The 24,828-nt window shown below is 32.8% G+C and overlaps 2 protein-coding genes across 3 annotated transcripts in view; one reads left to right on the top strand and one right to left on the bottom strand.

Moving 5' to 3' along the window:
- Nucleotides 1–602: 602 nt before the first annotated feature.
- On the top strand, nucleotides 603–4,003 carry LOC131929368 (outer dense fiber protein 3). 2 transcript variants are annotated; one of them, XM_059285511.1, is made up of 7 exons: nucleotides 603–853; nucleotides 1,178–1,476; nucleotides 2,154–2,343; nucleotides 2,665–2,789; nucleotides 2,944–3,084; nucleotides 3,384–3,558; nucleotides 3,761–4,003. In XM_059285511.1, the coding sequence occupies exons 2-6, from the start codon at nucleotides 1,267–1,269 to the stop codon at nucleotides 3,492–3,494; spliced, it is 777 nt and encodes a 258-aa protein (XP_059141494.1). In that variant the 5' UTR covers nucleotides 603–853; nucleotides 1,178–1,266; the 3' UTR covers nucleotides 3,495–3,558; nucleotides 3,761–4,003. The 2 variants fall into 2 exon arrangements, with proteins under 2 accessions (XP_059141494.1, XP_059141493.1); XM_059285510.1 differs by having other exon boundaries at nucleotides 1,175–1,476.
- A 3,937-nt stretch (nucleotides 4,004–7,940) lies between these two features.
- The window catches only part of LOC131929364 (protein kinase C-binding protein NELL1), a 159,738-nt gene continuing 142,850 nt past the window's right edge, over nucleotides 7,941–24,828 (bottom strand). Inside the window, exons 16-20 of the mRNA XM_059285505.1 lie at nucleotides 16,668–16,808; nucleotides 10,812–10,928; nucleotides 9,997–10,079; nucleotides 9,447–9,617; nucleotides 7,941–8,183 (exon numbers count right to left, since the gene is read on the bottom strand). Of these exons, the coding sequence (XP_059141488.1) occupies nucleotides 7,941–8,183; nucleotides 9,447–9,617; nucleotides 9,997–10,079; nucleotides 10,812–10,928; nucleotides 16,668–16,808 (755 nt within the window). The remainder of the gene's footprint in view (nucleotides 8,184–9,446; nucleotides 9,618–9,996; nucleotides 10,080–10,811; nucleotides 10,929–16,667; nucleotides 16,809–24,828) is intronic.

Here is a 24,828-nt window from a genome sequence, read left to right as displayed (position 1 = left end):
CCTAGGAATGTGACAAAGTTTACGGATGACCCCTTAAATAAAATACTAGATCTAGATCTAGATTAGATTTAGGATATGTCGAAAGGTGGATTCAAAAGAGAAAAATGGGTTTCTTAATTCACTTTCAAATATTTTTCGACACTATTCTAATTTTTCTAGATCAGCTTTAGGGACACTTCTGTGAATGAGGTAAACATTTTAATCCGATATTATATAATATATTAACGCCCTCGCACAACCTTTATCATGTCGCATCGCAACTCTACCTCAGAGAAAAAAAAAAGAAAAAACCAACATAGATCTAGATCTAGATCTAGATTCTAGATCAAACAGATTAAATTTTGTTTGGTCCTCTTATTTTTTTTTTTTTTTGATAAGGCGGGAAATACTTTTAAAAACTCTAAAATGAGCTTAGGAGAAAACAATTCATTTTCAAAAACAAATGTGACAAATACCTGTTGTAAATTTTGAAACGAAATTAGTAGTTTTGAAAAAAAATAACTTTATTTTAAAAATCTCTTTATTGAAAACTGATACAAAATTAAAATAAATATATCTAGAATGTGTATTGTTTCATTAGCCTACTTTTTGTTGTTGAAATTATGACGTCACTCGTTGTCGCGCACCGTTAGGTTTACATCTAAAGTAGTTTTGTAGATCCAGATCTGTAGTTTGTTAGCTGGGCTATCAAGAATTTGTAATGGGTAAACCGGGGGGTATGTAGGTCGAATAGTTGATTATATTTAACCCTTTTGGGAGAGTTAATCACCCAGTTCAAATTATTACCATCCAATGCTACAGAAATAACATCAAGACTCCCAGAACTCGGCATAAGCCGACACAAATAAAGAAGGTAATTTAATTTTATTTTTTAATTTTTAGAAATATTCTAGTCTAGATCTAGATCTAGATCTAGATCTAGATATCAGAATCTAGATCTAGATTTAAGTAAGTTGGTATACATTGCAAGTCGTCCTTAGAGTAGAGGATTTCATTCATAAGTGTCCAGGCTGGGAAGGGGTGTGGTGGGGGGGGGGGGGGAGAGGGGGGTAAGACGAAGTTCTGACCGGGATTTAAAGGGACGACTCGAATACTGTCCCAAGTAGATCTATGATTTATATTATAATATATATTGTAAAATAACTTCACATATTGCTGAATTTAATTTTCCTAGCAGTTTGCATAAACACAGCCACAGCAAACACACACCAAAAGAGCAGTAGCCAGAGACTTATGAGCTTCCTTTTGTACTAATTTGAAACAAAAATGGTGTATGAGTACACAAAACCAAGATGTCCAATTGCTGCTATGTATTCTTCTCCTGGACCTGCTTATGGTCTTCCACCCTTGGTAGGAGAAAAATGCCATGATCCTAGAAGTGTGCATTACAAGTACCCAGCATTCTCTTTTGGTGTGAGGCATGGAAAATTCAAAGACAGTTCTGGCCCAGGACCATGCTATTATCCCAACCCAAAAGTGAGATATTTTACTCTGTAATTGTAACACCAGTGACTAGAGGTTAAATTACTGTTTTTTTTTGGGTGGGTTATCAGTTTTATAGATGTAGATGCGGCAAGTCTTTTTCAACATTGTACTCTAATTTTTGTGGGACGGAGTGGTCTAGCGGAAGAGAGCTGAACTGCTAACCCGGAAGTCTCGAGTTCGAATCCGGGTTCAAGTCAGTTGACAGTCCCTGAGTCCACCCAACTCTGATGAGTACCTAACTCATGTTAGGGAAAGTAAAGGCGGCTGACCACACTATCTCTTCATATGCAGAGGTCACAGAAACAAGTGAACTCTACTTCACTTGCCCCATATACCGTCAGGTTTGAAAGGGAAACTTACTCTAATTTTAACTATAAAAATAACTAAAGCTAATAAATCAAATGCTGTTGAATTTCTAAAAGCCTTTAAAGGCAATTTTTAAGCAGGCCTACATCTGATTATTCTACATAATTTTCAGATTTAGGTTTCCACTTGCTACCTAGTTAATTGGTCATTATTAGTGGTTGCGTAACTTGTGTAATTTATTTTTGTGTAAAATATTTGTAAATATATTTTGATGAAGGGCATTGCAACACTTAACTAGATCTATAGTTAAGCGCTTAAATTAAACCAAGTTAAACTGCATTTGCCTCTAAATATTTTATCAGGTTTATAGAGATGGGCATGATGGAACTCCGCATTATTCATTGTATGCTAGACAAAATGATACAGCATCATTTAAAACACCTGGACCAGGCGCATATAGCCCTGAACAAGCAGGTGAATCAGCTCATCCTCGCCCACCTGCATACAGCTTTGGTACCAGGTACCGTCATCGTCTTGGTGATAACATGCCAGGTTAGTGCTACACTTGAAAAGATTTAAACCAAATTAGACACAAGAATCAATAAATACATTAAATTTTATGAATGAGATCAAATAGGCCTACAACAGAATAAACAGTTCACAATGTTGGACCATAAACTTATTTTACATATAATTGCTGTTTAGTATTTTCTCTAAACAAGTATCTGAAAAATAACAATTATGAAAGAATCTTTTTTCAGGTACATTCAAAAATATTTTAGAGTGAAAAAGTTTGACTTCTTACTGATGGACCTCTAATTTAAAAATAGCAGTAATAACTAAAATAATCTATGTGTTTGTATGTTGAACCAGCTGCCAACAGCTACACTCTACCCAGCATGATTGGACCCACAGTACAGAGTGGTAAGAGACAAGCTCCATGCTACAGCATACGAGGTCCAGCTAACAATGGAGCTTTTGCAGGGGATTGTGTTAAAGTAAGAGATTATTTTTATTTTGTGCTGACTCCATCAGCTTGTGGAATACAATTTTAATAGACCATTATCTTAAACTAATATTATGTATTTCATGCCCCCTAAATTTGTGTTTTATCCGATCTGGAATATCATTTTTACTTAATGGATTTTACAGGCACCAGGACCTGGTGCATATAACCCAACTGATCCAAGTGTGTATAAAGATAGAGCACCTCTGTATAGCATGACAGGACGCAACTTGATGTCTGGTGATGTCACTCAGAAACCAGGCCCAGGAGCTCATAAGCCAGATGCTGTAAGTCATTAAATTCTGTTTTCTTTAATTATTTAAATCTTAATTATTAATCGTGAAGGAAAAAACAATTCCATTAAATTAGTTTCTGATTTTACATTTAAGTAATAAAAAAGTATTTTTTACCTACTACTGTTAATTTTCCTGGAATTTAGTATTAGCCGACTCTGGATATGTAAATAAGTGTTTAGGCTTAATTATAATAATCTCACACTTTTGCTTTTTATGCAGTAAAATGTTTGAAAACTTGAATGCTAGTATATACTTGTGTACTTGAAGACTGTTTAATTTTTTCTTCTCAGAACGTTGTGAAAACACAGAACCCATGCTTCAGCTTTGGAATCAAGCATTCTCCTTATCTAACAGGCCTTGTAGTGGATATTCCAAGCATTGAATGTGCATTAAAAGATTGATATTTAAGTTGGCAGTCATCAATGATATTTAGGAGTGATAATAAATTGTCAAGGTGCTGAAAAAGTAGGTATCATAGTGTTTACATTTACATGTTAGTGTATTGATTTTGTCTTTAAAAAATTTTTTTCAATCATACTAAAATTTATAAATACATAGATCTAATTTATTATTAAACATATTTGTATGCAATTAATAACTTCATTCTAAGCTAAGAGATTCAAATATAACTAAATATGTAAGTAAGACATACTCTACTTTTTTTCAGTGTGTTATGTAGAGATAATACCATCATATCTCCTGGGTGATTGATTAATTACAAGAAACCAAATGTAAATATTAAAGACTTTCCATCAAGTCTTTTTAAACTGGTGATTTAAATATGAAAATAAAAAAGCTAATATAGAATATATTTACTTAAATGTTGAAAGTCACCTCTTGTCATCAATAAATAAAAATAATTGAATAACGAAATTGATATTCTTTTATAATAAAGCTATGAAACTTTAAAAACTAGACCATCTTTTTTTTTGAATGTCAGCATTTTACATTGTTATAAAAATGTGTTATATAAATGCTCCAAAAGACTAATGTTAATGTTAAGTATTGGCATTGATTACTCTTGTCTGTAAACAAATGTCCCATTATCTCTCAGGATATTCACTTCACTTTAAACAGTTTTACTAGCCCTAAAGTTGTGAGGTCAGTGGGTATTAAAGGAAAGGAGTCTGACATGGTGACCTGACCCAGACTTCCACAAAATGTTATGCTTGAATCATCACATTTTGTGGAAGTCTGGCTCAGACATTTGGTCTGGGTCATTTAATGATTCATACTGGCACATAGATAACATACTGTTGAATGGGATTATCACATCAAAGAAAACTTTTTTAAAAAATGTTTTTTTTTAAAAGCTTTTATTCACAAGACTAAGTTTAATGTAGAAAAAAAGACAACTATGAAAAAAATAGCACACTGCTAGAGCACACATCATTTACAAAACTTAGCTAATGAAAAGTATTAATATTAATACCTTTTTTCTAGTACTTAGTTGTTGAGAAAATTTACCTGTTACTTTAAAAAAGCAAGCTAACATGAAAATTATTGAACAGTTATGTAGGTCTTATTCTAATATCTAATATAGCAATTCACATCTTTTTTGTGGAAGCTTGGCTATACATTTCAAATGTTACCATCTAATTTAAAATGATGAATCAAATTAAGAAGAAAATAGGTAAAATAAAAAAAATAAAACAAACAGGGATATGTTTAAGATTATTGCAAAAAAAGGTATGGGTTTTTTTCAGTATTGTAATATTGGTGGGTTGTTTTCATACTTCTGTCATTAATTTTGAGAAAACCTATTGCTACAAGTTGAAAAATGTTTTTGTAGTTAGGCTAAAATGACAATGACCACTATCTTCAAGCTTCATGATGTAATCCGCACCAAAATACTTGATATGTATAACATAGCTTATTTATAGATTAGTCTCTTATATGATTTTTACATATTTAAATAGTTTCCCTCTTTTTACTAAACGGGTAAACTTTTTTATCAACCAAAAGATTTAGGAGTATACCATAGTTAAAATCAAATTGATGGTCAGTTAAATTTGAATGGGCTGGATGGGTAATGGCTGAATAACACATTTCGTTTCTATCTATGAGTAACTCATTTGTTAAAGGAAGACAACTTCAAGAAATATAAATAAATTTCTGCTTTGAATGGTGAGGTAATATCTTGAGTTCTACCTTAAGATTTTAGCTATCTATTACAGATTGGAGTTGGGTGCACTCTAGGAAATCTAACAATATATTTTAAAACAATGTTCAACACAATGATGTTCAAATTTGACTCAATAGTCTGAGGTAATTAAAAATAGCTGTTGATAAAGGTAAGGTAAATGGAGCTGCTAAAGAAAGTATACTGAAAGAAGGATGCTGCAATTATAGCTGCAAAATTAAATGTAGGTTGGATTTGGTTAAACAAAAGGGAAAAATTTACAAATATCACACAATAATATATATATTCAATAAATAGAGATTTAAAATTTTCACATCAAGGATAAATAAATTACTAAAATATTTAAAACAAAGTGCAGATATACAGTGAATGAAATGCGGGGTGCTGTTAATTTGCAAGTTGTGTATTAGTTATTGAAAATCACATCTGTTACATTAGTGGCTAGCAGCATAGAATATTAATGCTAAATAATGTGTTTAAGCATGTAGGCCCAAATATATGGTTAAAAAAGCCTAATGTCTGTCCTAGGTGTTAAATCAATCAGTAAACAATTATATTACCGTTCATGCATTTGTTTACTTGCAAAGTATGCAGATTGTTTTATTTTAAAATTGTTACAACTTCTTCAGCAATGTGATCTATCTTCAGTTTACATTAGTATGGAAATATTTCCCTTCTTACAGTTAATAAACTACAAAGCAATATTAAGTCAGCACAAACTCTATCAGAGCTGAGTGCAGATATCTGATTGGCTACAGGGTAAAAAATCAATCTGAGGCTGGGTAATATGTAATGGTGGCAAAAGCTCATACATTTGGACACATTGAACATATTTCATACATTGATCATTACAATTAATAATTAGTTATATAATAAAACTAATCAGTCAGTAAAAATAAGCACCTAAAAGCTGACTCAAAAAATATTTGATTAAGTGAATTTCATTAGATATTTGCTTGCTAAAATTAAGTAGAATGTTACCCATTTGGATATTAAACAGGTAAAAATCTGGTTAAATGAAAATATATAAATATGTTCTATATTTAGATAAATATGACAATATATAAACTTAAAAATTAATTAAAGTAAATCATCTGAACACCCACTTTTATCACATTTAGTTTCACATCACAACATAAATCCACGTTCACATAAAATTCAAGCCAAGTTAAATAAGTTAATTTTTTTAGCTGTACTTTACAACCATATTTAAATTGTCTTCAATGCAGTGACAATCTAACTACACACAGGACAGCCAAATTTAAACTTAAATCTTTTTCACCAAAGTAAACATAAATATTGTATTCACATAAATATTCATTCTTTAAAAACCTTTAAAATTAAAATGTTTTTTTTTGTTTTGAAGCTTACAAAAATGACGAGTAAAATTACTAATTTAGAAGTTGATTTTTCAACACACTGATTTCAATGAAAAAAAAAGGACAATGTATTATTTTAAAGCTGATTAACTAAAAATTGTAAAGTAAAAATAACTTGTATTCCTTCCAAGTAACATCAGTGGCAATTAAAGGAAGTTTGTAACATTTATTTCTCAAGAGCAAATCAACCATTTATTTGTACAAAATTTGACATCAACACTTACATACACATTTTTCCGGTATATAACTAGCCTAATAAAAATTTAAAATATGTCAAAAACAAAAAGGCACTCGCATAATATTTATTAGTGTATATTCATTAAAATACCTATAGATAAATTTATTTTAAAGTGTAAATGGTGCTTGCTTGGACAAAAACATGGGTGATACATATTATTTAAATGTATTTAAATATTTAAGAACAATATATGAATTTAAAAAAATAGTATCTTAAAAATTTTAAAGGCAATAAATTCAATTACTAACTAATCACAAGCAATATATAAAGAAATCATTTGGGTCAAACTGACTCAATAAAAATTAAGCTCTGAGGTCTACTATAAACAAAAAAAAAGGAACTTGATTTATTACTTACCCCAACCATTTAATATAAATTATAGTCTTAAAAAGTGTATGTTAGAATTACAGTTAACTTTTAAAAAAGAAACTTTTTAGTTAAAAGTTAAAAACAATACTTTTGATGCATAGGTATAATTTTGTTTCTATATAAAGCACTTCAATAAAAAGCAACAATGTAGCACGAAAAAAAGTGCAGAAAATTCAATATCAATAATAAAACAAGTATAAATATTACATGACGTAAAAAAGATTATTACTGCCACAGTACAGGGAAATATATTTAAAAATAATTAATTAACTGGTTACAGCTCCAGTATAGAACATTCTTTATTTAGTGCTGGCTAGACTTCAAACAGGTTGGGCTTAGAGAGCAGCAGATGTGGCCAGCCTAAAGACATTTAAAAAGATGGAATTACAAACAAAAATATAAATGATACAATACAAACAAAAATATAAATGATACAAACTTAAAGCAATAAATAAAAAGATGAAATTAAAAACAATATAAAAACCAAATATTTCCCACTTCCCCCCACCCCCACTTTGATATCCCAACACTGTGTTTTTATTACTTTGTTTTGAAATAAAACTAAAATATTTCTTCACAAAATTAATATAAATTAAAATATAAAACTAAGTTAAACAATAAAAAATCGATTATTTACTTATAATTTAAAATATTTTATCAACTTTTCTTTGCAACAAATAGTAATAACAATATAGAAGAGTCACTTAGAAAGTTCCAATCATACCTTGCATAGACATGTTGTGCAGGTGTCCTCCTTCAGACTCCACTGCTCACCATGAGAGTACTTTGTACCCAGGTACATGCATGTCAGCTGAGAGAGGTCCTGGCCGCCAGTTTCCATGTTCCATACAGCGCAAGGGTTATGGTCAGCACAGACTGGACAGCAGTCCCCAGCTTGTCTGATGGGGTTCTCACACGACTGTTTGGGGCAGACCAAAGGCCAGCAGGTCACTTCTCCATTCTAAACATGAGAGATAATTAAAATGTTATGCGGCATTAATCAGGTTAATCCTATTATAAAATTGACTAATTTATTCTTTGTTTAAAAAATAAAAATATTTGTATGTCATGGTTTTTGTTCAAGCAAGCACAATGCAATATTACATTTAAAAAATTATCTTTAAGGCCTATGTACTTTATTTAATATACTATGATAAATAAAGTTAACCCTTTAAAAACTGTGACTAAATTAAACAAAAGTGATTGTTTAAGTTTAAGTAGCATCCAGATTTGGATGCAACTGGATGTGCCTTGAAATTGAAAGAATAATAAAAAGTGATAATAAATTGTTAAAACAGCACAAAAGTTTCTAAACTTTATAAAAATAAAACACCAGATTCTATCTCTAATTACAATAGATGATAAAATTAAAAGGTAAAATTAATGATGAAATAATTGATCAAAGGGAGTACAGACATTTTATTCTACACCTTATCCTTGGTACTGGCCTTAACCTCCAAATCTAATCCATAACAGTGATACAGGCAAAAAAAAAACCGTCTATGTGCTGGCATTAATACAGAGGCGTAGCGACCCTACCCGGCATCCGGGGTCAAACTTTCAATTTGGCACCACACTCTGGAACAATCTTTCAGTTTGCGCCCCCCTCAAACTTTCAATTTGCACCCCCCCCCCCATATTTTTAATGCAAAACTGCAGCTAAAAATAGGTTTTAATTTGTTTTTACAACCCATTTTGGCGCCCGCTAAGGTCAGCACCAGGGACCTAGGTACCCCCCCCCCCCCCCTCACTACACCTCTGCTATAATATCAGTGTTAAAGAGGGTATCAACATCTATATATATAATTCTCTTCTTGGAGACCCTAGAAAACAAGCTGTATAAGCGCACCTAGCAGTCCCCTCTCTTCCTCTCTAGGCATATCACTGTCGCTACCACCCCCATCCCCACACGGTCTGGTGAGCTGTGGTTTAAATGTTTAAAATCGTAGAGACGGATTTAGTGACGATTATTTGGGGCAGATAATTTAGTTTGAAACGATTTTAAACTTAGGGGAGGTAACTAAGAGGAGGCTGCTTTAACGGGAAGGGGAGTTGGGGGAAAGGAGGGTTTTAGTGTTTTAAAGAAATATTTTCAGTGGCAGCATTGGTACTGTCGAATTCATAAATTATGAATTACTGAAAAGTAGAAATAACTAAATAGCGGAGTATCATATGCCGCGGGTCGGCTTGTCAGTATTAAAGTAGAACCTGTTCATTTACTTACCAAGCATTGGCAGCGCTGACAGTTGAACAGCCAGGAGTCGCCACTCTGCTTCAGGACCCTTAACTCCTGGTGTGGACAGCTGCTGTTGTTGTTACAGCTGGGACAGCATTGCAGGTTCACGTTAGGGTCGGTACAGTCACACTGCATCTGTTGGCAACTAGTGCGACCAGACTAAAGAAAAATATAAACAAAATTTATGCTCTCTAGGCCCCTTATGTTTAAAACAATTTCAATGACCATTAACAATTTAGTGAAAGTTCTAAATCATTTTGATGTTATTTTCTTGTTTCAGAAAATCATAATGATGCCACTTAATTAGCCCATGAAAAAAAAAATCTATTTCCAAAATTCTATAGTATAATAGACTTGCAATAATAGTTAAATACTAATAAATAGTCTTGTCTTTTTCTCTATTTCATTAATATGTAAGTATAGAACTAGATTTAGATCTAGATGTATTTTGTTTAATAAAATATTAATTGATAACAAATTGATAACATTTTCAATAAATTAAAGACTCAAAACTAACAAAGACAAGAATAAAACTTACATTACATCTGCATTGTTTGCAAATATCCCTCACTGATTTCCATGTACTTCGGTCGTTATATTCACTGCCTTCAAAAACACAGCCTAACACAAAAGTTTTAGATAGAAATGTGCTAAGTATAATACATGGAGTAGTCTACCTTGCATATAATCTAATTTATAGAGTTGTTTCCCTTTGATCAGTTTTATTTTTCTTTCGTCATCCATAAATCGATTTTTACCTACCCCTCCTCTCCGTCACACGTCGTAACAAAAAGCCAGACCCCCCCCCCCTAAAATGACGTCACACCTCAGCCTACAACCCCCCCCCCCTTCTAAATTGCAGTTGAATTTTTCTTAAAACATCGATATTTTTCCAAAATCTTGTCAGAACTCTGTCCACATAGAGTATTTGGATCAATTCCTATTACAATTTATTAAAACTCGTTTTCTAACATTGTTTTTTTATAATGCAAAAAAGTGACTCACACCATCTGAACCCCCCCCCCCCACCCCTCGTCACACACCGTCACGAAATTACGGACCCCCCCCCCCCCTTCCCCTAATAGTGTGACGTCATTTATGGACGACCCCCAAGGGGCATTTGTGTCACTAGTGTCCAATTGTAGACTCTTCTGAAAATAGGTGTTTAAGGTTGTTAGTCGTATTTGTAATCTCAGATTTAAATTTTGTGTTAGAGATAAGGATTAGTGGAGAGATTAGCAAGTTAAAATTCGACTTTCAACAACATAAAACCCCCTTTTTAACATAAAGATGATTAATGTAGCATCATCAATGATCGATCACTGGTGTTGTATATTATCCAGGCCAACTCACTTTTCTTGCAGTTTCCTCTTGCAGTACATTGACAAGTGTATCCACCGTCCGTGTTGACACACTGTGTCGTGTTGTGGCACGTGTGGCCTTCACCTTCACCTTGACATTCGTTTACGTCTAGTAAAAAAAAATGAAAACAAAATGCAGGAACAACATACTACATTACACTAGAACAAACATTACTGATAAAAGAAGCAAAGAATACACTGCCTTAAGACACTGATCTCAATAACAGCAAAGGTCAAGGTGGGAAGAAATCCCCTTCAATATTACCATATAAAAAAGTTTTTAAAAACCCACGTTTTCTGATTGAACTAAAAAGTAGAAAATAAATGCTATACATCACAATAATGCAAGCGATCACTCTACTATAAGCGATCAAAAACGTGGGGCGCCGAAGTAAAAGTTATATTACTATTGATTAGATAATACTATTGACTTTTATTAGGGAGCTTGTAGAGAGTCAACAGTATTAGAAACTTTAAGAAAATCACGGCGCCCCACGTTTTTGATCGCTTATAGTAGAGTGATCGCTTGCATTATTGTGATGTATAGCATTTATTTTCTACTTTTTAGTTCAATCAGAAAACGTGGGTTTTTAAAAACTTTTTTAATGATTATTATTTTCTACTTTTTAGTCTTTGTCTGTTTGTTTGCATTCAAATCTTGCTATCGATTGTATCTTTTCACTTTTTTGTTGGGTAAACGAAGACAACTCGTAAAAAGACAACTCGTAAAAAGACAACTCGTAAAAAACACGTTGTGTGAAATTATCTGCCCCTAAGCCTGTCGCTACGTTGGATCGTTCGCTTCACTGCGCGCGAGGTACGCGTCGCTCGTTTTTTTTTTAATGGCTCGCAGAGGAGAATTATATATATAGATTATATAGCGGTCTAAAATGCTCAATAAAATGTTTCCATTGATCAATTTAGTAATAATAACAATTGAATATTCAATGGTCATCCAAAAGAAAGCTTCCCTGAAAATTTCAGCGCGCTAGCTAACTGGGAAGTGCCAGAAATTTCGATCGCAAGATTTGATTGGAAAGACAAACACACAGAGAAAGCAAGTTAAAGAAAACGTGGGAAAAAAAAACGAAGAAAAGGGTGAGGTTGGATCTACCATTACATTCTATTAATAGATTATGTAAACTTCAAATAGGCCTTGATCTGGATTCTAGATAATTATTAATAATTACTATTCATTTTAAAAAAAAATGGCAATGTAAAACCTTTACGCATCAACATTTAGAAAGGCCTGTATTTTATAAACCATTTAGTGAATTTAGTGATTAATTTCATAAACAGATCTAAAAGTCTAGATCTAGGTAGTCTATCTAGATCTGGATCTAGATCTAATATAGATCTAGATTTCTAGATCTAGATCTATATTAAATTATTTTACTATTAACTAAAAATGCGATCGTAAAAAAAAAATGCAACTATCGTTTCAGGAACCAATTTCCTGTTATCTTCTGCCGTTACCTTCGAATTAAAAAATAATCCGAGATCTGACAAAGCACCCTCGAAGCATGTCTGGGGGTATTAGATTTCATTTCAGGACCAGTCTAGCAGGTGTGTGTCAGGTCACGAACACGATCGATCACACGCAGAACGACCTTCATTATCGCACGCCTTGATTTTCACCTCATCACGCAGACGATCAAGGCGCTTAACTCTCGCAGCGTAATGTACGATAGCGGATAATGAGAGTTCAATGCTCTTTTTGTTGTTGACAAGGAATAAACTTGACTCTAGCTCCGGCGGGCGGTCATCGTGATACGTCATTTTTTTTTTGACATCGCTTATCGTTTTTATCTTAATTAATACATTCCTGCCACTTGGTTTTGTACGTGACCTCACAGTGCGCATGGCATGCGCGAAACGATCAAGAAAAACAAAATATGCGCTGTTAAATGCGACGTTAACTTACTGGAGATTCAATACTTGAACACGTGGTTTCAGCATAGAAATTTACATTACAACTCGCTTGAAAACACATAATTATTTCGTGTATATTCACACACAGTTTTTTTTACTAACACTGTCAGTAACAGGTAAAGACCCCACCACACACAATCAGTAGCATTGCTATAAAGTAATCGTAGAAATCAGAAAACTACTAGCCTAATAATCATACCCTAATCCACATCCGAATTCCGTACAACTCCTAATCTAGATGCATCTTATTAGGTAATTAGAAATTACTAGTAATAACCTTATGCATATTCCATCCCGTAATACCTAATATGTGGGCGTTCGTCGTAGGGAGATAACCAACCAATGTTAAGGCTGAAATGTTTTCTATTTAATAACACATAGTATGTAGGCTACAATTAATAATCACTAGAAAACATTGCTGGTTGTTTGATACTAGGTTGACTTACAATCAAATACGTCGGACTTCCTTACCGGAAAAATATTTTGTATATATATTTTGTATATATATTTTGTATATATATATTTAGTATATATATTATATTATATTATATATATATATATATATATATATATATATATATATATATATATATATATATAATTTTTGGTTCGGGGAGAAGTTAGGGTTGTAGACATGCATTACCCTCCCCCCTCCGAAGAGATGACTGAAAGAAACTCTGACTACTGTAAATACTTCTAGATCTATACACATCAATATTTAAGTGTAAGTACCGACAGAGATACACTATAAATCAATATCTGAGTACCTGAGCACTATGAATTATAGAGTAGCCAGCTTAAGAATCTCGATCATCAAAACCCGTTTAATGGTAAAGACGAAACAACTACAGCTTGACACAAACGCCCACAAAAAATTGAAAGGTTACCAGATCAATTTACATTGAAAAATTGACAGACATTGAGAAAACTCAGGTGAAAAGATGTTTAATCTATCAAACCATTATAAACCATTATATTATAATAATTGTAAAAAAAATATCTAGCGTTTAGAAATATCTAAACTGTATTCGATATCTGTTCCCACAATTAAAATCCTTCCCTTTTTTGGACGAATTTAGTGCGAGTAAAAATGTATATTTCCTATCGTGGCATTGTAAAAACCCAAAACGAACAAGCTAAAAACTTCAAAATTATATGTATAGAAATTAAATCTAATTTCCAATGTGGCAACCCTGACTGTATCTCCTATTCACAAGGGTCGTTTACGTTGCCTTAGCGACTATTAGTCAGCGCGTTGACGAGTGGTGATTGGTCGGCAGTGAATGTCACTTGACATGTTAATCAGATTGAAGCCTCTCGATATAATGAGCACGATATGAGCTTAGGCGCTATTGGGTTGGGGGGGGGGGGGTCCTCACTCTTAACACTACAAGCTTTAGTGTTATGAGTCAGGTCTGTTAAACACCCCTTAATAATTTAGGCACCTCTGCAACTCTGAATTAGATTAACTTTAATCAAATACTTTTTTCCTTATCCCCCCCCCCCCCCACCCCAGTCAATTTTTTTATAACGTCGTTGGTCATATCTCTATTTTATAATTGTCTGTGGCTATTTATTTTTTCAAAGAATCACACACATGAGAAGTTCAAGAGATAATCATCAGCATCATCTTTTTTTCTCGTTCATGCCCAAGACACACGCGACAGAAGAAGTAGAGTTCATCTGTTGTAATGACCTCGGCATACTGTGTGGTCACCACTATGCCTTAACTTGAGCCAGGTACGCTTCAGAGCTGGGTGGACTCCGTGACGTCCTACATACTCGAGCCCGGGATTCGAACTCGAGACTTTCCGGTAAGCAGTGGTAACCTCTACATCCGACCACGGTCTCTCAACTCATAAGATCACTAACTCTTTTCCCTCCACCCCTCCAGAATATATTCAACACAAATCAATACTAAAAAATTATCTGCCATACAGAATTATACATATCGTGGGTGGCATGCATAAAGAACCCACCCACAGCTTTAATAAACAGTTTTCTTCTTTCCCCTTCAAACCCGGACCGTATATAAAATATAATCAAAGTAGCCTTCATATAGGAGATAACCCGCTCCTTAACAATTTTATGCGGTATTTGCCCCTGACACTTCTTATATCGATGAGTTATTAACCCCTTAACGTCTGCATACTATTTATAGCATGTTCGACCCCCCCCCCCCCCCTGCGTCTTGGGGAGCGAATAATTATTTATTAAATGGTTTATTGCGAACAACCAAATAAAATTTTCAAAATTAAAATAAAGATAACAGCTCGCACATTGCTATATAAAAACATGATACATACGTTTAATAAGCCGTATTTACACTAGACACTGCGAATTTATTCTAAACCACAGGTAATTATTGATCTTTGCACACACTGCTTTATATCTTATAGACCCAAAAATACCTTTTCTAATTATCAAAGGTAAAAGCCTATTAGATCAAAGGTCATTTTCTCTATGACGTCACGGCGTAAAATTGTTGCGTTCTAAAAAAATTAACCTTGTAACACAAACCGACCTCACAAAAATAAAAATTTGATATTTTAGCAAAAAATATAAATCTTTTCATTTTTTTTTAACTTGACGCAAAGTATTTCTTGATTGCGTCATTGCTATAAAATATATTTTATATTAAAAAGTTCATTAAAAAAACCCCTGCAAAGTTAAGACTATTTCTCAAACACCCCGCGACACTGAATTTTTGAAGTCCAATAACGAGTTATTCCACAAGTCAATAATTCATAAAGCAATTCATAAATTACAAAAAAATACATTTAAGCTAAAAAAAAAAATCTGGCTCCAATGTAAGATGCTATTATAATTAAACGGAAATACAATCTAAAAACAGATATTCAAAAAATATTTAAGACATAACTTAAGAAAGATGGTCCAATTCTATTTTCATTCATTAATACATACTTTTTTCTTACACCTGTAGTGCTTCTAAGATAGCAAATAAATGCCAGACGTATAAAAAATAAACATATTTATGTAAAATAAAAACGGGTGCAAACAAGTAAATTGTTTAATTATAAGAAACGTTTTTTCTCCCACTGATATAAACTTACAACGTATCCAATCTGATTGCTTTGTTTTTTTATTTACTCATAATTGATTGGTTAACGTTTTCATGTACCTACATTAAAGTCAACCCACTGTTTAGTGTTTGTATATACTTACGATGTATTTTATACCATCGTTTAATGCCGTGAAATGTCAGCCAGTTTGCGCATTGGCCGGCCAATGTACGAAATACGCTGACAGTGCTAAGCTCTTCTGACATTGACCAAGAGGGCCAGCCAATGCGTGATTTGACCGCACTTCGGGCTTTGACCGTAACTAACACACATTTAGGTGCGCATTTGCGTATATTTTACCCGAAAGAGGGTGGAATGGCACTAAAATTTCTTGGGGGGGGGGGGGGGGGCAGTATTTAATGCTTTATCTAGGGAGGTGCCGTGACAAAAATTCAGGAAACCACCGCCTTTGATTAAACATTATACCATCTACAACAAAAGTAAACGACTATAAATATAAAAACAAAAGCCAACTAAAATATAGAAAAAGCAAACAACTAAAGAAAAAAGTCAACTAAAATATTTTAAAAGGGGGACGGAGTGGTCTGGCGGTAGAGAGCTGGACTACTTACCCTGAGTCCCTGAGTGCACCCAACTCTGATGGGTACCTAACTCAAGTTAGGGAAAGTTAAGGCGGCTGGGCATAGTGCTAACCACACTACCTCTTCATATGCCGAGGTCACAGAAACAAGTGAACTCTACTTCACTTGCACTATTGACCGTCAGGTTCGAAAGGGAACTTTACTTACTTTACTATTAAAATATTTAAAAAAGCCAACTAAAATATAAAAACGCCGACTAAAGTATAAAAAAAGACCAAAACCTTCCCTTACCTAAGCACAGACTCCCATAGTGGTTATCTGGCCAGCTGGAGTGGTAGCCCTCAACACAGTCACAATGGTACCAGCCTGGCATGTTGATACACACGGAGTTCACGTGGCACTTGGAGATTCCCAGTGTGCACTCGTCGATATCTGCACAGACAAAAATAATGTGACTCACACAATATCTGCACAGACAAAAATAATGTCACTCACACAATATCTGCACAGACAAAAATAATGGCACTCACACAATATCTGCACAGACAAAAATAATGTCACCCACACTCGTCAATATCTGTACAGACAAAAATAATGTCACTCACACTCGTCAATATCTGCACAGACAAAAATAATGTCACTCACACTCGTCAATATCTGCACAGACAAAAATAATGTCACTCACACTCGTCAATATCTGTACAGACAAAAATAATGTCACTCACACAATCGTCAATATCTGCACAGACAAAAATAATGTCACTCACACTCGTCAATATCTGTACAGACAAAAATAATGTCACTCACACAATTGTCAATATCTGCACAGACAAAAATAATGTCACTCACACTCGTCAATATCTGCACAGACAAAAATATTGTCACCCACACTCGTCAATATCTGCACAGACAAAAATAATGTCACTCACACAATATCTGCACAGACAAAAATAATGGCACTCACACAATATCTGCACAGACAAAAATAATGTCACCCACACTCGTCAATATCTGTACAGACAAAAATAATGTCACTCACACTCGTCAATATCTGCACAGACAAAAATAATGTCACTCACACTCGTCAATATCTGCACAGACAAAAATAATGTCACTCACACTCGTCAATATCTGTACAGACAAAAATAATGTCACTCACACAATCGTCAATATCTGCACAGACAAAAATAATGTCACTCACACTCGTCAATATCTGTACAGACAAAAATAATGTCACTCACACAATTGTCAATATCTGCACAGACAAAAATAATGTCACTCACACTCGTCAATATCTGCACAGACAAAAATATTGTCACCCACACTCGTCAATATCTGCACAGACAAAAATAATGTCACCCACACTCGTCAATATCTGCACTGACAAAAATAATGTCACTCACACTCGTCAATATCTGTACAGACAAAAATAATGTCACTCACACAATCGTCAATATCTGCACAGACAAAAATAATGTCACCCACACTCGTCAATATCTGCACAGACAAAAATAATGTCACCCACACTCGTCAATATCTGCACTGACAAAAATAATGTCACTCACACTCGTCAATATCTGTACAGACAAAAATAATGTCACTCACACAATCGTCAATATCTGCACAGACAAAAATAATGTCACTCACACTCGTCAATATCTGTACAGACAAAAATAATGTCACTCACACAATTGTCAATATCTGCACAGACAAAAATAATGTCACTCACACTCGTCAATATCTGCACAGACAAAAATAATGTCACTCACACTCGTCAATATCTGTACAGACAAAAATAATGTCACTCACACAATCGTCAATATCTGCACAGACAAAAATATAGTCACTCACACAATATCTGCACAGACAAAAATAATGTCACTCACACTCGTCAATATCTGCACAGACAAAAATAATGTCACTCACACTCGTCAATATCTGTACAGACAAAAATAATGTCACTCACACAATTGTCAATATCTGCACAGAGAAAAATAATGTCACTCACACTCGTCAATATCTGCACAGACAAAAATATTGTCACCCACACTCGTCAATATCTGCACAGACAAAAATAATGTCACCCACACTCGTCAATATCTGCACTGACAAAAATAATGTCACTCACACTCGTCAATATCTGTACAGACAAAAATAATGTCACTCACACAATCGTCAATATCTGCACAGACAAAAATAATGTCACTCACACTCGTCAATATCTGCACAGACAAAAAAAATGTCACTCACACAATCGTCAATATCTGCACAGACAAAAATAATGTCACTCACACTCGTCAATATCTGTACAGACAAAAATAATGTCACTCACACTCGTCAATATCTGTACAGACAAAAATAATGTCACTCACACTCGTCAATATCTGTACAGACAAAAATAATGTCACTCACACAATCGTCAATATCTGCACAGACAAAAATAATGTCACTCACACAATATCTGCACAGACAAAAATAATGTCACTCACACAATCGTCAATATCTGCACAGACAAAAATAATGTCACTCACACAATATCTGCACAGACAAAAATAATGTCACTCACACTCGTCAATATCTGCACAGACAAAAATAATGTCACTCACACTCGTCAATATCTGCACAGACAAAAATAATGTCACTCACAGTACCCACACTCGTCAGCCATCTTTCATGATATAATAATGTGAAATGGAAAGTAAAATTGTAATGTAAAATGTATTGTAAAGCTGTAATGTAAAAATTTTGTAATGTAAAAATGTAATGTAATACTGTAATCACCTGTAATGTAAAAATGTAATGTAAAAATGTAACGTAAAATGTAACAAAAACTGTAATGTGAAAAAATAACTATAATATAAAACTGTAAGTAAATAAACCGGGAGTGATCTCCCCTAAACTTTCTCGAATATTCTAATATAACACTACGTGGGATGTCAACTCGGAATATAGACATGATTTTTGTTTACTTAAACTTTTAAAAATAGAATAAAATCTAGTAGAAAAAAAATTGCGCACCAAGCGAGCACCAAAACCAAATGTGCGTAATAGTGCGCAATATTATTAGTACTTTATAAATGTACATGCGTTTTTTGAGAAATCGGAAATAGCGTAAATTAGTACTTCCGGTCAACGGAAATTACTCAAAATTAGACAGAAGGTAGAGAATTAGATCTTTTACTTACATGTGAAATTTCATTTATCTATCTTAATTAGTACTCAAGTTATAGGCTTTTGAAAAATTCAAAGTAGAAAAAGTACCACTTCCGGTTATCGGAAATCGCTCAAAAGTTGATACGGATCTACGACTTTGATATAATACTTATATATGAAATTTCATCAACCTAGCTGTAACGGTACTCAAGTTATCGTGTTTACACACGGACACACACAAGGACAGAATTGGATAATCCAGTTTTTCCAACTCCATTACGCATAAAACGCCAAAATTTTTATATATCTGTGTTTATAATTTTTGCCCGATTAAAATAAGTCTTCTATATCCCGGATGTGATGAAGGACTGAGGAGTAAAACGGTGAAAACTGTCCTAATTTGATGTGATTTTTGTGCACGATTACAAGACTTTCTCTATACTTCGTATATACGAGAAAGTAAAAACTAAGTTTAAAATTGTAACGTAATAAACCGGGAGTGATCTCCCCTAAACTTTCTCGAATATTTTTATATAAAATAACAGGGGATGGGAACTCGGGCTATAGACATGATTTTTAATCCATTTTAAATACTTAAAGTTTTAAAAATAGAATAAAATCTCGTAGACAAATTAATTGCACACCAAGTGAACGCGAAATAAAAAAGCGCATAATAGTGCGCAATATTATTAGTACTTTTAAAATTTACATTAGTTTTTTGAGAAATCGGAAGTAGCGTAAATTACTACTTCCGGTCAACGGAAATTACTCAAAATTTAACAGAAGGTAGAGAATTAGATCTTTTACTTACATGTGAAATTTCATTAATCTATCTGAAATAGTACTCAAGTTATAGGCTTTTGAAAAATTCAAAGTAGAAAAAGTACCACTTCCGGTTGTCGGAAATCGCTCAAAAGTTGATACGGATCTACGATTTTGATATAATACTTATATATGAAATTTCATCAACCTAGCTGTAACGGTACTCAAGTTATCGTGTTTACACACGGACACACACACAGACACACAGACACACACACACACAGACATACGGACAAGATTGCAAAATTATGTTTTTCCGTATCAGTGAGGTGTAAAACGTCGAGATTTGTAAAAATCTCGATTTTTTTTTTGCACGATTACAATACTCTCTCTATACTACGTATATACGAGAAAGTAAAAATGTAAAGTAAAAATATATTGTAATGAGAAAATGTAAGTAAAAATGTAATGTAAATCTGTAGCTAAAACTGTAATGTAAAAACTGTAATGTAAAACTGTAATGTAAAACTGTAATGTAAAAGTGTAATGTAAAAGTGTAATGTAAAAAAGTAATGTAAAAATGTAATGTAAAATGCACAGCAAATATGGAATATAAAATGGTATGTAAAATGCTTTATAAAAATGCAATGTAAAAATGGGATATAAAATTTAATGTAGAAGGTCTTTATCTTAAGTCTTAAATGTTAAAAAATTGCACCCAATTACACGGATGTAATAGGCTGTTGAAGTGGAGTCCAAATGGAGTCCTGCCGGTTGGCGTTTTTTTAAACCAAATCTGGATATTTTTATTAAATCTTTTTTTTAAAGTTAGGAAAGCTACTTTCGCTTTTGGCTTCAAAACAAATACAAGTTTTAGAATCAGAATTTTATGAATTTAGATCTAGAATTCGAGATAGATCTAGATTAGATTCTAGATCTTTCTAGATAAAGAATTGACTTTTCAACTTTTCAGATTTTAATAAAGAATCTAGATTCTAGATCTAGAATTTTATTTAGAATACAACCGACTCGTTAGATTTAGTTTTAGTCATTTATTTAGTGGTAGATCTAGGGACCGTAGTCAGTCTAACTAAAGTTCTAAACTCTAAAGATTTTTTTAAAGAAGAGTAAAGAACTAAAGAGATTCTTTACTAAAGAAGACGTCGTAAAGTCAAGTGACCAAGTCTAAAGAATTAAAGAACTTTCATAATTAGATTCTACTCTAGGTTACTAACTTAGTACTTAGATCTAGTACTAGGCCTAATTAATTATTAATGTTAATAGTACACTAAGTACAGTATAGTATACACTATACACTAACAGTGACTAACACACTAAGTCTAAGTTATAAACTGTAGATAGATATTAATAAGATATAGAATCTAGATCTAATTATAGTCATAGTCTCATATAGGCCTAACAAATCGTCAAATAGTATTATTATTTATTTGCTAGATCTAGGGCCTAAGTATTTTATTTAGATCTAGATCTCTGCCTTATTTTAGTTAGACCTAGATCTATAATTAAATAATATATATAGACTATAGAGTATTTTCTTTTATAGTGAACTATATGAATACTTTTATTAATATTATTATTAGGTGTTAGTATTTATATTAGTTTAGTACTTAATAGCTAGTAGTATTTAAGCTAGATTTCGTAATAATAGAATAATTAGTTAGATTTACGATCATTTTGTAAAATAGAAACCTTTGGCCTTTAGACTTAACTTTTGAATTTAGGCCCATAAATTTTTCTTTAGACTTTATTTTGCTTAGAAAGTTTAGGCCTGATTAAATGAGTAATTTGACCCTATGTATTAATCATATTATTATAGTTAATTAGGCCTATAGGCCCCTAATTTAAATTAGGCCTATTTAGTAATAAAGACTTTGCCTTTATTCATTTTAATAAATAGGCCCCTATTTTAAATCAATGCCATATTTTTAAAAATAATTCCTTTTCCTAGTACTTTTTCTTTTAGTACTAGATCTAGATCTAGAAATAGATAAACTAGATATTACACGGTGACAGTAGGCTAGACCTAATAACCGTAATTACTAATTAGTCGTCTGCTTAGTATAGACAAGTTATAGTGTACTAGTATTACTAGATAAAATTCTATATCTAGTAGTAGCTCTAGAAATTCCAAATTTGATTTAAGCCCAAAGTGGGCCTAAAATTGGATTAATCTAATAATTACTATTATTAGGGTCTAATTAGTTTAATTGTAATAAGCTTTGTTTGGCTTTGTGTTACTGTCATTGAGCTTTTAATTTAACATTGAAAATTTAATTCCAAGATTTTAAAAAAAAAATCAGCAACTTTAATTAATCTATATAGCTAGATTCTAGATATTCATACTGTTGTACAAGGCATACTTAGTAGAAATTAAATATGCTATAATTACAGTTTTCTGACTATATCACTCAGAATAAACAGATATGACTAAATAGGCCTAATGACTACTAATGTATATTACATTGTTTTAGAATAATTTCTTTTGCTTTACAGTAAGCATGTATTTTTCGTGTCTGTGTACACTATTTAATATTTATTTTTACTGTTAATGAAAATATTATTCCACAGATGAAGCATGTCTTGTATTTTGACTTAGGCTAATAAAACAGTTGTGTGGTTAACACTTAAAGTCAGTATCTCAAGCCAGTTACCCTTAATGTACTCAAGCCCTCAAACCACTTCTCTGGATTAGCAATTGTGAGCTGTAATGCTCAACCAATAAATCCCATTTTCATATGTCATTGTAAATATATATTTCTGTTCACAAATATTGCTTTAACTTTAATTATGAGTAGAAATATGATATGAGCAACTGGTTTCATTGTTCATATTAAACAATATTACATGTACATCCTAAATATGTCCTTTTATAAATTATTAAACTTAATTATTCTTTTATTGAGTGTGTTGTTTTAATACCAGTTCTTTGTGTGTGTGTGTGGGTTCAAATATTTTTAAAACTGTTGAGGAAACTAAATAGTATTTTACTTGCAAATTTTGTTTTAAGCAACTCACACTGGCATTAGACTGCTAACCCAGTAGTTAGTAGAAAGTCCCTGAGTGCACCCAGCAGTGATGGGTACCTAACTCAAGTTAGTGAAAGTAAATGTGGATGGGCATATGGCTGACCAAATCATCCCTTCCTATGCCAAGGTCACAAAAAATAGGTGAACTCTATGTTGTCAGATCCATGGATCAACGGGTTCGAAACTGGAGCTTTACTTCCATACAACTCCCACTATTGTTTACAATATTTTCATAAACTAACATTACAAATATAATAAAAAAAAAGAAATTCAACATAAAATGAATGAGAAAAATTCAATATTTAGATAAATTTATCATTTATTTAATATTTAAAGGTAAAGGTATTTGATTTATTACTTTCCAGTAATTGCAGGGGATTTTTTTTTTCTTGCATCAAATATTGTTCTTCATAAATTGCAGTCTTAGATGAAATCTTCATTATAACACACATTTTGATTTCATGTTTTGTTGATAGTCTTGGTTGAGGTTTCCTGGAAATTGTGTAGGCTTCTTTCTAGAGGTCTATATGCACTGATTTAATTCAGGTAGGCCTAATCTGAAAAATAGATGTACACACAATATTTCTACTCAGAATTTTCTCTTATAATTATAGTTTACATTTTTATACATAATCAAAATTTTAAATAAAATTGAAACTAAAACTAGCCATTAAATCTATAACTACTTTAGGTCAATATATATTGAACATTAAGCCTAGATTCTATTACTCTATTACTAAATCTAAACTCTAGATCTAATAACCAGGGTACAAGGCCTACTAAATAAGTGGATGTAGATACATTTTGCTACATTCCATACTAGTACTAGATATAGATTGTGGGCTAGAGTAATAAGTGTATGTTACAATCTTTACTGACACTAAGTCCTAGACAAAATTTCTAAATTACTGTGTAGATTGTTACTACAACTCACACTAGCAATGCTACAGTCACTCTCTATTACACTAGTGAACTCTACAGTCTATATTTACAACTCTACACACCTTTTAGGCATTTTAGGGCTTAGGACATGCCTTAGCTTAGACCCCACTAGACTAGACAGACTGAGATAGGTAATACTAGACTAGACTCTAGAGTAACTAGATCTAGATAGATTAGATAACTTACAACTAGCTCTCTACTCTACAAACACACACTAGAATCTAGATCTAGAAGTAGAATTCAATCTAGATCTAGAGAATCTAGTTATAATAATCTAGTAGATTCTAAATCTAATCACTGTACTTTGTACTGTACTGTCACTTTTTATTTAGAGGGATCAGTAGAGTTAATAAAGTAATAAAATAGATATAGGCCTGCAGATATTATATAGATTAAGGATCAGGTAGATTTAGATTTTAGATCTATTTTCTGTAATATTCTGTTATCGAACTTGACGGTCTAGATAACTTTAAGTGTTCACTGTTTACCAAATCGTTCAGTAGGAGTGATGTCCCCTGCCCCTGGGGCTAGGCTTGCTAGGTCTTACA

This window comes from Physella acuta, unplaced genomic scaffold (genome assembly GCF_028476545.2).
Source record: "Physella acuta isolate Inbredline_101_S28 unplaced genomic scaffold, ASM2847654v3 ptg001619l, whole genome shotgun sequence".
NCBI lineage: Eukaryota > Metazoa > Mollusca > Gastropoda > Physidae > Physella > Physella acuta.
This window is presented reverse-complemented; position numbering and strand designations above follow the sequence as displayed.

What these genes read in the sequence shown, in the direction of transcription:
- LOC131929368 (XM_059285511.1), top strand. Translation starts at nt 1,267, where the DNA reads ATGGTGTATGAGTACACAAAACCAAGATGTCCAATTGCTGCTATGTAT. An exon ending in TTGCAGGGGATTGTGTTAAA is followed by an intron (nt 2,790 to 2,943) that starts GTAAGAGATTAT and finishes TGGATTTTACAG; the next exon opens with GCACCAGGACCTGGTGCATA. An exon ending in GAGCTCATAAGCCAGATGCT is followed by an intron (nt 3,085 to 3,383) that starts GTAAGTCATTAA and finishes TTTTCTTCTCAG; the next exon opens with AACGTTGTGAAAACACAGAA.